The following is a 15,865-nucleotide window of genomic DNA, read 5'->3' as shown; positions in this document are numbered from 1 at the left end:
AGCTTCAATTCTCCATCTCAAAAATGGCACATCGTAAACACAAAGATACACAGAATTGAAATCTACTTTCAGCTAAGATTAAAAGACAATACATACAGAACCATCCCTTAAATGCCAGACACCAAACTGAAGGAAGCACAGGGCTGCAGATAGCTCATGAGGAACACTAATATTCCTTTTTTTTCCCCCATATTGTGACACTGAGACACAGCAAACCAAGAGAATAGAATGCATTTCAAAAGCACCATCATTAAAAACAATTCCACAAATAATTGCATATAAAAATTTATTGTCAATATATATACTTTTTAAACACAAGGCTTGAAATACATACAACCTAGGCTGCTAATCTCAATGTTTAAGCAGAGCTTTCCAGAACATAGGTGATATTACAGACAAAGGTTGTACCACGTTTATTCCCCTTGGACTGAACAGGATTAATAACCACATGCATACAAGAGCAATAAAATCACGGCTGCAGATGCTCTCCGAAAGATATCTAATGAAAAGGTACAAGTTCAGAACAAATGTATAGAATCCAACAGCCCTTAACTATGGACAAAGTTCAAAAATCCAGGCCTAGCTCTCATGATAGCTACACTTACAGAATAGATCTATGCAAGAACATCGCCAGTTTTACTTTGAGTTCATATCTGTAATTATTATCTAGTATAAAATGAAATAATAATAAAATACAAAAATCATTCATTGATGGTTTCCAAGTGAAGTAAGATGGAACGAACAAATTTGTAAGAGTAAGCACACGTAAGAGCATTTTCTGTACTTGAGAGCCAAAGACTGACAGCAAGTGTTGCTAGTTTATTGTTCACTGAACTAAAACCCATTTGATTTCCTCATATAGTCCATGACCCAGTTACTTGTGCGTAAGCCTTGTGTTACAGAATTTGTCTCAATTAAGTTCGTAGGATTACTCATACCATAGTATATACAGGGAATGTTTTGAATATGCTTAAGTATCTTATTAAACTGTATTTTAAGGGTCTTCAGAAAGAAAAACTGCAACAGAAGATAATACATCAGAAGCATATTTTAGCTTAATTAGATGGCACTTTTCCAGTGAAATAGCTATACACTAAAATATTGCAAACTATTTTGATTTAAGATTTTGGCACACAACATTCTCACAGTACAAGAGTGTACTGTTCCTCCATGGGAAGGTCTTTAAGCTACAGTGATATAACCAAAATCATATATATGCTCAAGACAGATAAACAATATTTTCTATTTTTAAAGTGCAGATTTTCATTTACAGTGTAAATGACAACATTCCGAAGTAAGCATCCCCACACAACAACCTATTTCATTCATTAGTCATTTTTATGTTACTCCAGTGCACTATTTTTAGGATACTAAACAGACACAGAACAACTTAGAGTAGCGAAATTGTATACACTTTCTTAAAAATAGAAGTTTTTGTTTCAATCAGTCACTAAGATAAGCACTTCAGTTAGCAAAATGCTAGAACCACGATTACTACAACCTATTTCTAAACCTTAACCTTAGAGTGCAAATCATATAACTATTTTATCCTGATATTAAAAAGTGCAGAAAAGGTAGTTTTAGAGTGGGAAAACGTTAGCTAAAGTTGTAATTTTTAGGCTTTGATGCTTATTTTAGGTTAATTAAATCCACAGTTTTGGCAAGACACACAGGTTTTTAAAAGAAAGTGTTTATGGCTGTTAATGTCAAAGGAAGACCTCAGATACTTTAGCTTTAGTTTCTGTAAAATATTTTCATGTTGCTTCTAATCAATTTTAGGCGTAAGATTGCATACCAAAGGTCAAACCCGACAAATCCAGTTATTATCAAGATAGTGTTTGTGGTTTCTTCAACTGCAGTGATGCTTGCTTCACCAGCTTCTGTTGTTTTCTTGTTGCCTGGGCTTCCACAATGGCAGAACAAATGTTCTGTAAAACAATATATTGAAAGTACAAAGATTAAAGTTTGCCACCTACAGCAAAACCTACACATGCACTGGCTAGTTTATGTGCCTTAAGTTAAATACACAGCTTCTGACTCACCTACATAATATTCAACACAGAAAAAGCTTCAGTGATGTTGTCAATCTGCTCAGATTTTTCAAGTAGCCGCATTAATGATTTTATTCACACTTAGCTAGATAAACCTTCCTCAGGCAGCACCACAATGCAAGGGCTGCGATCTTAAATAGATAAGCAAGTGCCTTTTCCAATACTATACACTCTGAAGGCTTTCAAAGTCAGGCCGTTTAAAGGTCCAGCACTATACTAGCCCAAAAACCAGGAACTACAACCTGTACTAACATAAAAGCACTGTAAAATACCAGTTAACATTTAAATAGCCATTTTGCATTATATGTAATATTTGTTAACACCAACGAAAGGATGTGTTCCCTCTCTTTTTGCTTAATTTCCAAGGCCTCTCAAATAAATAGAATCAAAGGCATCTCAAATAAATATAGTAGAATCAATAAATATAAATAGAACCAAAGGCCTCTCAAATAGATATATACTGACCAAGTATACATCCCAATGTAGTAGATGTCCTAACTAGCACGTTTCATCCCGTTCCTTTCATTATACATTGTTTCTAGTGAAAATTTAAATACCAAAAGAACAAGGGTATTTTGAAAAAAAAAGTTCATATCAGATCAAATTTAACAGTATTTTCTCTTCTAAAAATACATAAAATACTGAGAGCCTACACCTAAAAAGTTTCAGTCTGATGTGATAGGGCTATGAAAAGAACTATGTTCGGGCCAACCAACCAACAGATTTTCATTATCATTATCTGTAAATGTAACAGAATCATTCGTGATAATGAAAGGAAGATATAAATGCCCATGCTTTTGTCAAGGTTTACAATGAAAAGCGCTCACAATAAACTGGATAGATAGTTGCAATCCACTGAAGGATACATTAGAAGAGAAGCAAATAATAAGGATACAATTAGAAACAACTTAGCTGAACAAAGCAGTGCAACAACCCAAAAAAACAGGTCCAATAGTTAGAAAAATTCGTTTCACAACTACCTAACATTAAACTTATGTTATGCATAAGACATATCCATAATATTAACATTATGATATACCTCCAGTCAAAGAAAATTAATGTCACTGCCACACCCCCTCCCGCCCCCAAGGCATTTACGCAAGTACTAGGGTAGTTTGGATGGTCAGCCTCATTTTACCTGAATAACTCTGGCATTAAGAGAAAACTTAAGTGTTGGAAATGCTTGTGAGGGCAGTTTTACTCCTGATTTCAATAAGACAAACTGATTTATGTAACAATGAATATGAGAAGAAAGAGTAAGTTAAGCTGGGTGGACAGACAACATGCATCAGAGTATACTTGAAGCATTTCAAACATTTATGGATTGCTGGTAACTCATGGAGACTGGGGAAAGATTCAGAAGACTAAAAAACAAACAAACAAAACCCGTGTTATTTTTATAGGGGACAGAAAGAACAAGGAAGCTACAGATAAACTTAAGTTGATCTTGCAGACATTTGTTTCATGTTTTTGTCACTAAGAGCTTCACAGAAGTCTTAAAAGAAATGATAATTATCTGTGAAGCACACTTTTTTGTGGCCTCCTGTCAAATTAGGAGAGTTTTCTAAGTGGGATCTATGCAAAGAAAGGAGATGTAAAATTAAGAGTAATGCTAATGAACTCATGCTACTGAAATCCACAAAAGGTAAGCGCTAGTGTTCCACTTGAAGACAAATTTATTAACACACACAAGCCAGTGTAACAGCAGAGAAATATGTAAATAAACAGTAAAAATTTTTAAAAGAGAATGAAACAAAAAAGTAATTTATTTCTCTGGTGTTGCCTACATTTTTGTAGTTGCTGTTTGTTTGTGTTGAAAGGATTTACACTAGCGAACCAGCTGCATGATTTGGAACACATGCCAAAAGAGAAGCCTAAAAAAAACTCTTCAGACAGGAGATGGTGAAGGAATAGTAATATACACTGTTCCAGTATGTAAAGAAGTACCTTCAAATGATAGCAACTTTTTTGTCCCCTGTCTAGCCTGCGCTTTTAGATGGCTTGATCAATTTCATAGGAGGAATTTGGGCATATTCTAGTTTTGAGTTGCCATTTACTCAAGCTACTGTTTCACTGTGCTTACAAGATGCTGTGGAATTACTTTACTCCACTGTGGGGACTGGGAAGAATTCATTGTCTCTTATAATCTGACACAGAACTACAAGATATACAGTTACCCAGGTAGATTTTTCTGTTGTTTAAGTACCGTGGAATTTATGTAAACTGTTAGTTTAGCTTGTGTGAGTTAGCTAGGAAACCCAGCCATACATAAAACAAAAACACTCAAAAATCAACCTCTCCAGCATCAACATGAGCAAACATTTGGAAATAAACAGGAGAAAATGGGCAGAGAGTGAGAAGGGGGGAAGGAGTCTGTCATTCATTTCACACAGAGGTACACTTGCTGGGTTAATTCAGTCATCTTGAAATAATGAGGAGGTGGCATAATTCAGAGGTATGTTGACTCCTAGAGACTAGAATGAACTCAACCTAGCTCATTAATTATTTGAACTATTTTCTATTAATGAGTTATAATACACAAAGCATAAGACGATACCAGCTTTAACGTTAACTTGTCATCGCATTTACTCTCTTGAATGCTTCAGACTATCTTACCTCATTTTCCTGGTCAAACTCATTTTCAACAACAAATTAAACAGTCCCCAGACATAGCACACTATTCTGTAACTAGTCTGTGAATGTTACTGTTTTTTTAAACGTGCTGAGCTTCAACAACTACTAACAATATCATAAGGAGAAAGAAAACAGAAGAAAGAAGATACCTTTGCTGTAGATTCATCCTGAAGTTGAATTGCCTTTACGCATTCATGACCTACACTGTCCTTCCTGTGGAACATCCTTTGATCCTGTTGCAGAGGGGAACAAAAATGTAGTTCAGGTGACTCATAAAACAAGAATGCAGAACCTGATACTTAAATGGCTTGAATGTCAACTTCAGTTTAGATTTCCGCATGGTCTCTGTCCAACCCATCCATAGTTCCAAAAAATACAAAGCAACTCCTACCTCATAGCTCCAACGTCAGCAGTTAGAACCCTTAAGCAAACTCTAAGCATCTTTGGATTACTAAATAAGTAGTGTTAAATGAAATAAATTAATTTAAAAAAAAAAAAAAAGCTTTTCTTACCAAAACAGTTATTTTTAAAACACTTCCTTCATAGGTGGGACAGCATGCGAAGTCTTCAAATAAGTAATCCCACTCTGTAGTTAAGTGACCTAAGATTTCAACCTCCTTTACATATATCACTCTCCTGTTCAGAAGAAAAACAAGTCAATACAGTTTCTCCATGGGACTAGAACTTTGTTAGAAAATGAAATGAAATCCAGAAATATGCTCAAGAAGGCATTTTCTATGTGGATCAAAACTACCAATTCAGTAGCAGTAGAACAATATTTCTTTAATATACACACTGAGATGATAACTTTGTCCTTAGGACTCGTAGTGGTCTGTTATCACACGGTATGCACAGGGCAAGTTAAGTCAAAACTCACCCATCTCTCCAAATCCAAACATTTTTCTAGAATTGGATACTACAGGGTCATCAGTTAATTCAAATCTCTTCCACAATGCCAGCCTCTACCGTTTCAGGGCAGCCAGCAAACTGAATACTAACTATATATTGAAACAAGTGCAAAGTAGAAATGGATCATCTGGCAGTCCTAATTACATGTTACATTTGCTAACTAGCAATCCCTCTAACATTTCAAAACTCCAACGTTAGCTGTCACACTAGGTTCAAAACAAGGGGCAGTTCTGAATGGAATTAAACTAGAACTTTTAAACATGCCCTTATCCCAATTGGGATAAGAACAGAAATGCACATTTAGCTGAAGCTGCAAAAAACTAAACCACCCAACTATTATAAAAAGACATAAGTACTTATCTTAAAAACACTGTTCTGGTGCAACATGAATTATGAAGTGTGCTAGTTGTTATAAAACAAATTTAAGTGGAATGTCTTTCAGAGTCTCATTATGGGTTAGACCACCTCATACATGCAGGCAAGGGGCAGAAATTGGTGACATCTGGGATACGGAGAAGAAACTATGGGCACCTTCTTGTTATCTAAACATATTTACAAAGTTTTGAGTCCTCAAACTGCATCCGAGACTAGTAACAACTTACATTCTAAATACTGCCTGATGGGTTTAATATTTATGTTCATACTTGAACAAGAAAAGCTAAGACTTCACTTAGAGTATCCTTTAATTAAGAAGACTGTACACATGCATTAGAAAAACATAGTTTTGACTACAGACACTTAACACAAACTAATTTGAAACATCAGAAACAGAAAAAGGAGTATTTCCCTCCACTATTATGAAACGGTCATTGACCTCAGCGTCAATTAAAATAGCTTCCTGAACTAGCATCTTGTATCAACATCATTGATCGTCATCTTACATTTTCCATAAAGGAAACAAATTATAAAATGAAGAGAACCAATAAGGAAAGTAAATATGCAGACAATAGCTACCGCTTTAGACTAGCCAGATGCCTGATCATGAAGCTGAAATGAAGAGAAGCCCTTAGGAGGCCTTCAAAGCTAAATACCTATTGGTAACAATAAGGTTTGCCCTTCTGCCTCTTGGAAGTGCACAGTGATATCGGTAGGTTTCTTTTTCCAGCTTTCTGATGTGCAATTTCTGGAACAGAAAATGAAAACATTTAGACCGTAAAAACAGAAGTCAAAGTGGTGCTTTCAATTCAAAAGCCTTTTTAAATGTCACCTAGTTGAACTGGTTCTTTAAAAGCAGGCTAATCAGTGTTCTCACTCCTGAAGTTGAGTCAGTGAAAGGTCTGCTCCCGTCCCCTCAAAAGGGAGAACATGACATTGCAGTGCCATTAGGCTATTCACCTAGCTTGAATTTTCTTTTTGTGCTAATTGTTTAGTAATTCCTATTTATTTACTATATCCTATGCTGCAGACTTGAATCAAGAGTGAAAATCCTGTGGCAATACCTTTTGCGAATACAACACATGGCCCAGACTTATAGAAATATACAACCAAGTTACACTCAATACACCTCAAGGGTCATGCTTCTAAAGCATTGAAAAGACATGCTTATTCGATATCACAAGTATGTAAGGAAGGTATATGAAAGTGTAGATCAAGCTACTCATCCTCGCTTTCTGTTAGTCAGCTATAACAAATGATAAACCATGAACAGAGGTTTAAAAACGCTTCCAAACAAAACAATAAAGTGCTTTCCAGCTATTTTTAGGCTCTTCAACAATTTTTCACTAAGTATTTTTCTAATTTTTTATTCTGTATATGCTATTTAACTGAAGAACAGTACTTTCTAGAACATCATCAGGTTTACAGTATCCCATCAACTGTCTGTAACTGGAGGCCCCAAAACTAGTCCAATGATCTTCAAAGTAAAAACGACCTTTGGTTTTCAGTTTACTTCTGTTATTGAGGAATTCAGCCACTGTGTAAAAGTAAATCTCTCAAGTTGTTTCTGACAAACTCGTGAGAACATACTTGAAATGAAGGAGGAAGGAGAAAATAAAATCAGTATATTTTTAGTTATTCCCTGTAAAAATTCATTTCCTTCTTAATTTCCATAGCTGAATCTATGACTTGATTCCACATTTATCTGTCTATGGTCAACCATGCAGGCTAAAAACTCCATATAGATCAAGTAACCAAAACGGAAGGACCTGATGTCAATCCAGCTTACAACAAAATCAATTAAAGAAGCTTCAACATTTACTTATATTTGCATTTTATTTTTGTATATTTACAGGTTTAACAAATGTTTTAAAGCATCATCATACATTGCAACAGAACCTAAAAAACACCTTTAAGCTCAAAGGTGGATTCATGTTCTACAGATTAAATCAACAGCACGTTTTCCTGGATTTGATCCCTAGGCATGTGATACTTTAAAAATCATTTTAATTCAGAAATTTCCAACAACCAAAAATATAGAGTCCCCATCTTCTATGAAAAAATATCACTTTCTGACTATCTTATAAGTTTCTGATGCTGTAAAATAAACATGAAAGGGAAAAATGCCACAAAAGACTGCTTATCTCAAAGTCTTTGCATCTCTTCAAATCACAGAAAGACAGCAGTATATCAATAAAAGAATATCAACTCACATTTTATAACCAAAGCATAGCCGATGCAGGTATATAAATAAATACAAATAAAGAAATACAAAAAATATCACCATCAAGACTGCAATTCAAAGGTTGAAACCCATATTCTGAATCTTTTTGTTGGATAAGCAAGAAGTGAGAAATAACCACGTATTTAAATAGAAATTTATTCATAAGGTTATTTCTCTATTTAAACTCCAAGCTTTGGTGATGAAGTCTGGTTTTGTAACTTCAGAAACCATCCTGCTAGTACTTTTAAATTTTATACATAATACTTTATTAAAGTAAGAATTTCCGTGGAGCTCTCTGCCTAAGCAATGCAGTATTTGTCAGAGCTGCATCAATACTCCTGATACAAATTCAGTGTGCTATGGCAGTGTGTTTTGTAAAAAGGGGGTTAGGGCACTTGATGCAAATTACTTCATGATCTGAGAACATTGTTAAAATTCAAGCATCTTTATAAGAAGCTTTTATTTTGATGAAAATATTACAGCACTTTGAAGAAGTTTAGTTCATTTTCCCCATGGAAAAGTCATGAATTTAATGATGTATAACATATAAAAGCAAGGTGGTTGGAAAAGAAGGGATATTGAAACAACATTTTAATCACCAAGGGAAAGTCACCTTTAATTTGATAGAAATGACCAACTGTAAATGGACCTGAGCTGAGCTATTAGTATGGCTAAAGCAGCAGGCTAGAAGCAGAGCTTTCTGAGATGAGTTTCAATTGATTACTCAATTTAATACGGCAGAAGTCACTGGCCAAATCAGAGATGATACACAATCAAGATAAAACGCAGAAGTACTTAGGGGTGGTAAGAATGTTATTTGGAATGATTTTAACTGCTTAGGCAGGAAAATAATCTTTAGGTCAGTATTTGTATGGCTGACAGCAAGCATCCAGAAGCCTTGCATGCAAGAGAATACAGGAATTAAGAATCCAGACTGGTTTATGTTAAAATTCTCCATTTCTAAATAATTCTTATTATGAATTTTATTCTTCAGCTTCTTTTACAGGGGAAGAGGGATGGCATACTGTTAATATGAGAGATTAGAGAGTGGGAATTATGGTCAAACTACATGTAATATTAGGTCAAAACAGGAATCAAAAATATACAGAACTAGCATCTATAAATCGACTTACTGACAATGAAATTTCCAAGTGTGTATAAACTATCCTTCTCGTAAATTATCTTATTCCTGTCAGACACTGTCCATCTTGTTTTGAAATTATATTACAAAACAAAAACTTCCCAACACTAAGCTGTAGTATAAAAATCAAAATTGGTTAAAAATAAAAGCTGTTTTCAGAAAGTTGACTTCTGAAAAGAAGAAACTATTTATATTACTGATATAATTTATGCCAAAAAAAAATACAAATATTAGATGTGCAGGAAATGCATAATATCCAATTTGCAGTGCTAATTGTGCTACATCTTCCTTTTTGATAGATGGAAAAAATACAGTGCAACCAACCAGGAAGTGCAGCATTACTGAAAAATATCCCAAGCAAGACCTAAGAATAATAGAAGTTAAAGACAGAAAATTCTCATTACATGAAGCAATTTGTTTTGCTCAATATATGACACTGAGGATTTCACTTAAATAGGTAAAATAATTTTCCTACATTTTTTAAACTACTTTAAATGAAAAAAAGCTCACTATTGAACAGCAAATTCTAGAAAGGCATTAGCAGAGATGTGTCTGCTTGAAGTTTTATTTGTGTACGATAAGCAATTAATTGGCTCCCAAGACAACTTGTTCAGTGTAGTTTGTTATTTCTGAGGTGTTGTGTTAGAAATGAAATCTATGGCATCACTTGATTAGAAATATGTTTTAATATAAATTCATGTTAGCAGTATAGTACATATTCTTGTTAACAGTTGACATGTAAGTATGTTAAACAGAAAAGCCCTAAGATTCTGTGAATGAAAGCAGAGTCAACTGAGCTGGATATAATTTTTTTTAACTGACAAAATTTCAAATAGAAGCAGGAGTAGTGTTTACTTGAAGTCATAAGGGTTCATTAAATGTTTAAGTGGCAGGGCTATGGCATATTACAGAAATAAAAAGAAAAGTTTTGTTAGAGTCCTTTTGGAAACAACATTTCCATATAATCTTGAAAATGTAAGCAAACGTTTTCACAGAAGAAAATTCTATTCCGTATCACTACTGTAAATTTAGTGCACGTATGAAACATCGCTCTCTCCCTTCATCCACAGCCCTAGTTTTAAGAGAAAGAGAACGCTAACAGATGAATGAACTCAATATCTACCCTACCATGATTTTTTCCCCAAGAGTCTTTATTATCTGACATTCATAACGAGGTAAGTATGAAACAGATATAAAAGAGAAAAAACAACCTCTCTCTCATCTTTCTCACTTATCTAACCTTACCTTAGATATTCAAGTTTCTTTTTTTGTTTGTTTTCTAGCCTGGACAACATGAAACACTATCTGCTACACAGGAAAGACATGAATGGTGGGGAGAGGACATGTTAAATGCAATCATGCCCTTAATCTAAATAATTAAGGCAGATAAAAGACCATAAAGGAAATCAAGAGGAAACATGGAAAATGTTTACTCCTTTATTCCAGTTCTTGCTGCGTAAGCCAGGAGAGAAAGAAAAAGAAGAGAAATATTAGAAATAGACTGGGAAATAAGGATTAAAAAATGAACATCAAGAAGGAAGCAGCAATTATGCAAGTTTTAGTTTTAAAATCATTAATGAGGAAAGTAATGTTACTTTAACTTCTTAGCAAAAGATAAAGATTTTCAGTTTTTAAGAAAGTGAAAGTTGAAATGCAATTCAACTGGATTCTGATTACTTAGGACTTAAAACCAGCAGTTACTCAACCTCCATATGTTATCCACATCCAGATGTGGAAGCAGGCTAATACGTTTACATAATGCCTGTAGCTATGACACGTTAGCACTAAGAACAACGTAATAAATACCAAAAGGTGGTATTATGAGAACTCATGCAGTTTTTTGAACTGCTGGTACCACCCAAACACCACAGGAATTTCAGTAATTCTATTACATGCCAATTAATTCAAGCCCTATTCATCCTATTTAAGAGTTGCTTAGTTTATGAAGAAGACTTAGTGGTACTAGGTTGTTTTTTTCAAGCTAAACATTTGACCTGAGTGTCAAATGCATTTTTTCTTAATATTTCCACATATTTCAAAGCATTCTTAATCCCATCTCCCTTCAGAGCAGCTTTTTTTTCTCCCTAATTTCTATAATCTTTTAAGGAAACCTGTAGATTAGAGTACTTAAACTATAATGTAAGTCATACCTCAAATAAATCATAACCCTCAGCTTCCACCCTGTCATACGGCCGGATAATGCCATCTTCGTGAATGAGACGTGGAGGGCGAAGATTAGATACTTCTTCTGTTGACTCTGCCACCCTGCCAGAGACAATGGAACAATATTCTCATAAGATTACTATATATTTGAGTTTCACCAGTTACTGTTAACTGAATTTCAAACGGGCAAATTTTCTCCCGGAATTTCAATGGTTGATTTTTTACAGTAAGTTTAAATGACATTTAAACATTTGCATTCTGCAGTACATAAATTACCTCAGAAGTAAGGTTTAAACATGATCCTTTAATTATGTTTTCATAAGGGATGGTAGCGAAAGGATAAAATGGGCTAGTTACTGTTTATGTGAACTGTAACACTACAAGATGTATTCTGAAGCAACAATTTCCAGAGATTATCATAAAATACATTCATTACCAGCTGCTAGGTAACTCTCAGTCCTATATAATCCTACTGCAAATCATCTTTAACAAATTTCTGTCACTACTGGACCATTTCAGCACCTAGTTTATAACATATGGAGAATTCTTCAAAATTTCCCCTTGACGTTTTACCTTTGAATTCCCTGGAAGGTACTGCTTGCCATATCTACAATGCCACCTGTTGGGCGGGCTACCACTCCTACAAGCCCCTTTCCAATTCCTTTAAAGAATCCAGCTGCACCTTCCTTTTTAGCCCCTTTAAAAGAAACAGGAAAAAAAAAATGATATTTTTAATTATGTGCCAGAACCCAGTAACCACAGAATTCAACTACTACTACTCTGAACTGCATTAGAATCATTTTATCTTGAAAACAGCCCGTAGAAATTGATTATGTATAGTTTGCATACTAAAAAGCTCTACAAAGAAGTCACGCATTCCACAGGAGCACTCAAAAATCAAACCATCTATTCAAGAGCATTGTCCAAACTATTTTTGAACTCTTGTCGGCTTGGTGCCATAACCACTCCCTGGGGAGCTTGTTCCAGTGCTCGACCACCCTCTCAGTGAAGAGCTTTTTCCTAACACCCAGCCTGAACCTCCCCTGACGCAGCTCCATGCCCTTCCCTCAGGTCCTGTTGCTGTCACCAAAGAGAAGAGATCAGCACCTGCCCCTCCGCTCCCCTCATGAGGGAGCTGCAGGCCGCCATGACACCTTCCCTCAGTCTCCTCTTCTCTGGGCAGAACAAACCAAGTGACCTCAGCTGCTCCTCATATGCCTTCCTCTCTAGACCTTCAACCATCTTTGCTGCCCTCCTTTGCATGCTCTCTAGTAGTTTTACATTCTTCTAATCTTATGACAGCCAAAACTGTATGTGGTAATCTAGGTGAGGCCACACCAGCCCAGAGAGTAGAGGGACAATCACTTCCCTTGACCAGTTAGAAATGCTGTGTTTGGTGAACCCCAGGAAATGACTGGCCCTTTTGGCTGCCAGGTCACTCTGTTGACTCATATTCAACTTACCATGAACCAAAACCTCTACATTCCTTTCTGTGGGGCTGCTCTCCAAGCTCTCATCCTCCAGATGGTACATATATCCACGGTAGCCCCATCACTCGTACAGAATCTTCTTAATTTAGTGTCATCTGCAAACCTACTTAAAATGTACTCAAGTCCTGTGTCCAGACCACTTACAGAAACATTGAAGAGAACTGGCCCTAAAATGGAGCCCTGGGGAACCCCAATAGCATCTGGTTGCCAGCCTGACACAACCCCATTTGTTACAATCCTTTGACCCCAAATCATCAGCCAAACTAGATCCTTCTTCTCACACATTTAGCCCTGACTGGGGATCACCAGTTTTTATAGGTCAATAATAACAATAAAATAATCCAAAGGCTCAAAATTGCACGTGCATAACAGAAGTTAATTATTTCTACTTCAAAACTCCATGTTTCTGGTAATACTTAGCTATGGAAGAGCTAAGAGTGTTTAGAAAGCCCATGTTTTCATCCACCAGTGAGTTAAGTACTACACCTCATATTATCTACCAACAACATAAAAAACACAAGTGAAATACAGCACAACAATTAACTTACAGTATTTAAATCACTTAGGTGTGAACTATGAAGTATTGTTTTCTTGGGTGTTTTTCATCATCTATCATACTGATGAAGTGACAGCCTTAACCAAAATTCATACTGCTCTCAGGCACTAAACCAAAAATTTTTTTATTAATATTTCCCCAGCCTCTGGAGTCCCCTCAAAATAAACTATAGTGATAAGACATCTGTTATCTTCAATAAACGTATTATTTTAGTTGTTCATTATTTCTGTAGTATCCAGAATCTACTAGCTCAACATCTGATATACATGTGCCATGAACATTGTACGATATTGTAGGGAGAAAATGTCACAGAATCATAGAATCATTTAGGTTGGAAAGACCTTCAAGACTGAGTCCAACCATCAAACTGACCTACTGAGTCCCATTACTAAACCCATGTCCCCATGTCATAACATCCAAAGCTTTTTCAATTAGTGCTTCTTAAAATTACTATTTTTTTCCAAAGAATCGCAGAATCATTTTTAGTATCTTTGTTCTATTCTATTTAAAAAATAAACTGGGTACTACAGCAAGCCTTACAAAATATATCAAAAAGACAATCAATCATTCCCTAATTCATATAAAGAGTGAAAAGGTGGTAAGCAAATAACAGCTAGAAGTGTATCTGAGTAAAACACTGCATAAGGTTATATTTGAATTAGAAAATGCTTTACCCTATGCTTTACCACCACCACACTTAGACTGATATTGCTTAAAATTAATAAATCCTAAAATATTGAAAGAAATCTTTACACAGTGCAGTGCAACCTTAGCACTTACCTTCTACAGGTTTAGTGATTATGCCTGTCACACCCCCAACAACACCCTAGAACAAAGAAGATAATTAAGTTCCTGCTTAGAAATAGGAATGCTATGGTTTAACTAGGCAACCAATTTTGTCATCCTTCATTTTAAAACTTAATAATGCAGTTCAATATCAGGAAGAAAAACATTTCCTTTTTACTTCAGATCCATAAGGAAATGATAGCAGACGGGGAAAAAAGGAAACTTTCCCATTTTTAGACCCTATCCTCAATTCCCTGTGCTGGTCAAAAGAACTACATTACCTCAAACCCTAACGCTGATAAACGATATTGAGGATACGGAGTCTCCTATAAACTGACTTCCTGTTTTTGTTTTCTGTTTAGCTTGTGAACTGATAAAGCCAAATAAGACATAATCAATCTCACATGCAAGAATTACAACATGTTGGCACATAATACACTCAACTTCAAATTCATACCCGCAACAAGCCTTTTCCTCCTTTGGCCAGGCTGTCACCAAAGTCTTTTGGCTGACGACCCATTTCCTCCCTCCGTTTCTGCTGATATTCTTTATCCATAGTAATGGCAGCTAAGCCTTTCCCAACAGAGCCAGTGATCCTAGACACCACCCCCGCTGCACCACCTGATGGAACAGATCACAAAGTAAATTTAATAGCAGAAAACACACAACAAACCACAAGGCTCACAGATTTCATTTTGTATTGAATTTAGGTATTACTAATTTACACAGACTGACTACCATGTTGATCATGAGAAGAAATTGGCCTGAAATTCATAAACTTAGTAAAAGGTGACTCTTGAATCAGCTCAGTATATATTACATATCATATTGGATGGCATCTGACTTTTTGTAATAGCTGCAACACATAGCTGAATAAAAAACTAAATGAACTGTAACAAGAACTGGTCCTCAGTACATTTCTCAGGCTTTTCCAGATATTTTGGGACCATTATAATTTCTTTTTTCATCCACAGCATGTTACAAATTCAGTTAAACTTACCAAGTTTCTCAGTTTGCTTCCTAATTCTACAAAACAGATTTAGATGCTCTCAAGTAAGTTAGACATGAATGGTCTGTAATTCTTGTCAAAAAATTACCATGTAGATATTTTCAGAAACAACTTTCCTTCCCAAATAAGAAAAACAAATGTTATCCATGAGTTAACCTATTTTATTAAAAGAGTATTTTACCCACTATATTAAATATTACCCACTATACATTACGACTTACCCACTGTGTGTCCAAGAAGACTTCTAACACCAATTACAAAGCCCTCAGCAAATTCTTCAGGTCCTTGAACAGCACCCTGGTAACAAAACTTATTATGAATAAAAGAAAACTATTTCAAGAAAGCACTAGCAATTCCTTTAAACTGACGAGAATGAAATCATTTGAATATGGCATTTCTCTAATGTCAACATAAAAAAAATATATTGCTTTCTTAACAGCGGAGAGTACAGTGACACAAAAATCTACAATCCTACTTGTATATTCCATCAGCCTACTATTCATAGATGTTTGAATAATCATAAGGTC

The 15,865-nt window shown here is 35.3% G+C and overlaps 1 protein-coding gene across 4 annotated transcripts in view; it reads right to left on the bottom strand.

The window, feature by feature from the left end:
* Positions 1-272: 272 nt before the first annotated feature.
* VPS13C (vacuolar protein sorting 13 homolog C) overlaps positions 273-15,865 on the bottom strand; it is an 88,962-nt gene continuing 73,369 nt past the window's right edge. For 3 of the 4 annotated variants that reach the window (XM_048081266.2, XM_048081267.2, XM_048081265.2), the window contains 9 exons: positions 15,560-15,635; positions 14,787-14,950; positions 14,324-14,369; positions 12,071-12,194; positions 11,485-11,599; positions 6,626-6,717; positions 5,198-5,321; positions 4,835-4,918; positions 273-1,928 (listed from right to left, as the gene is read on the bottom strand). In XM_048081266.2, coding sequence (XP_047937223.2) covers positions 1,827-1,928; positions 4,835-4,918; positions 5,198-5,321; positions 6,626-6,717; positions 11,485-11,599; positions 12,071-12,194; positions 14,324-14,369; positions 14,787-14,950; positions 15,560-15,635 — 927 coding nt within the window. In that variant the 3' untranslated portion in view covers positions 273-1,826. The other variant, XM_048081269.2, reaches the window with a different exon arrangement.

Source organism: Anser cygnoides, chromosome 11 (assembly GCF_040182565.1).
Source record: "Anser cygnoides isolate HZ-2024a breed goose chromosome 11, Taihu_goose_T2T_genome, whole genome shotgun sequence".
NCBI classification, from domain to species: Eukaryota; Metazoa; Chordata; class Aves; order Anseriformes; family Anatidae; genus Anser; species Anser cygnoides.
This window is presented reverse-complemented; position numbering and strand designations above follow the sequence as displayed.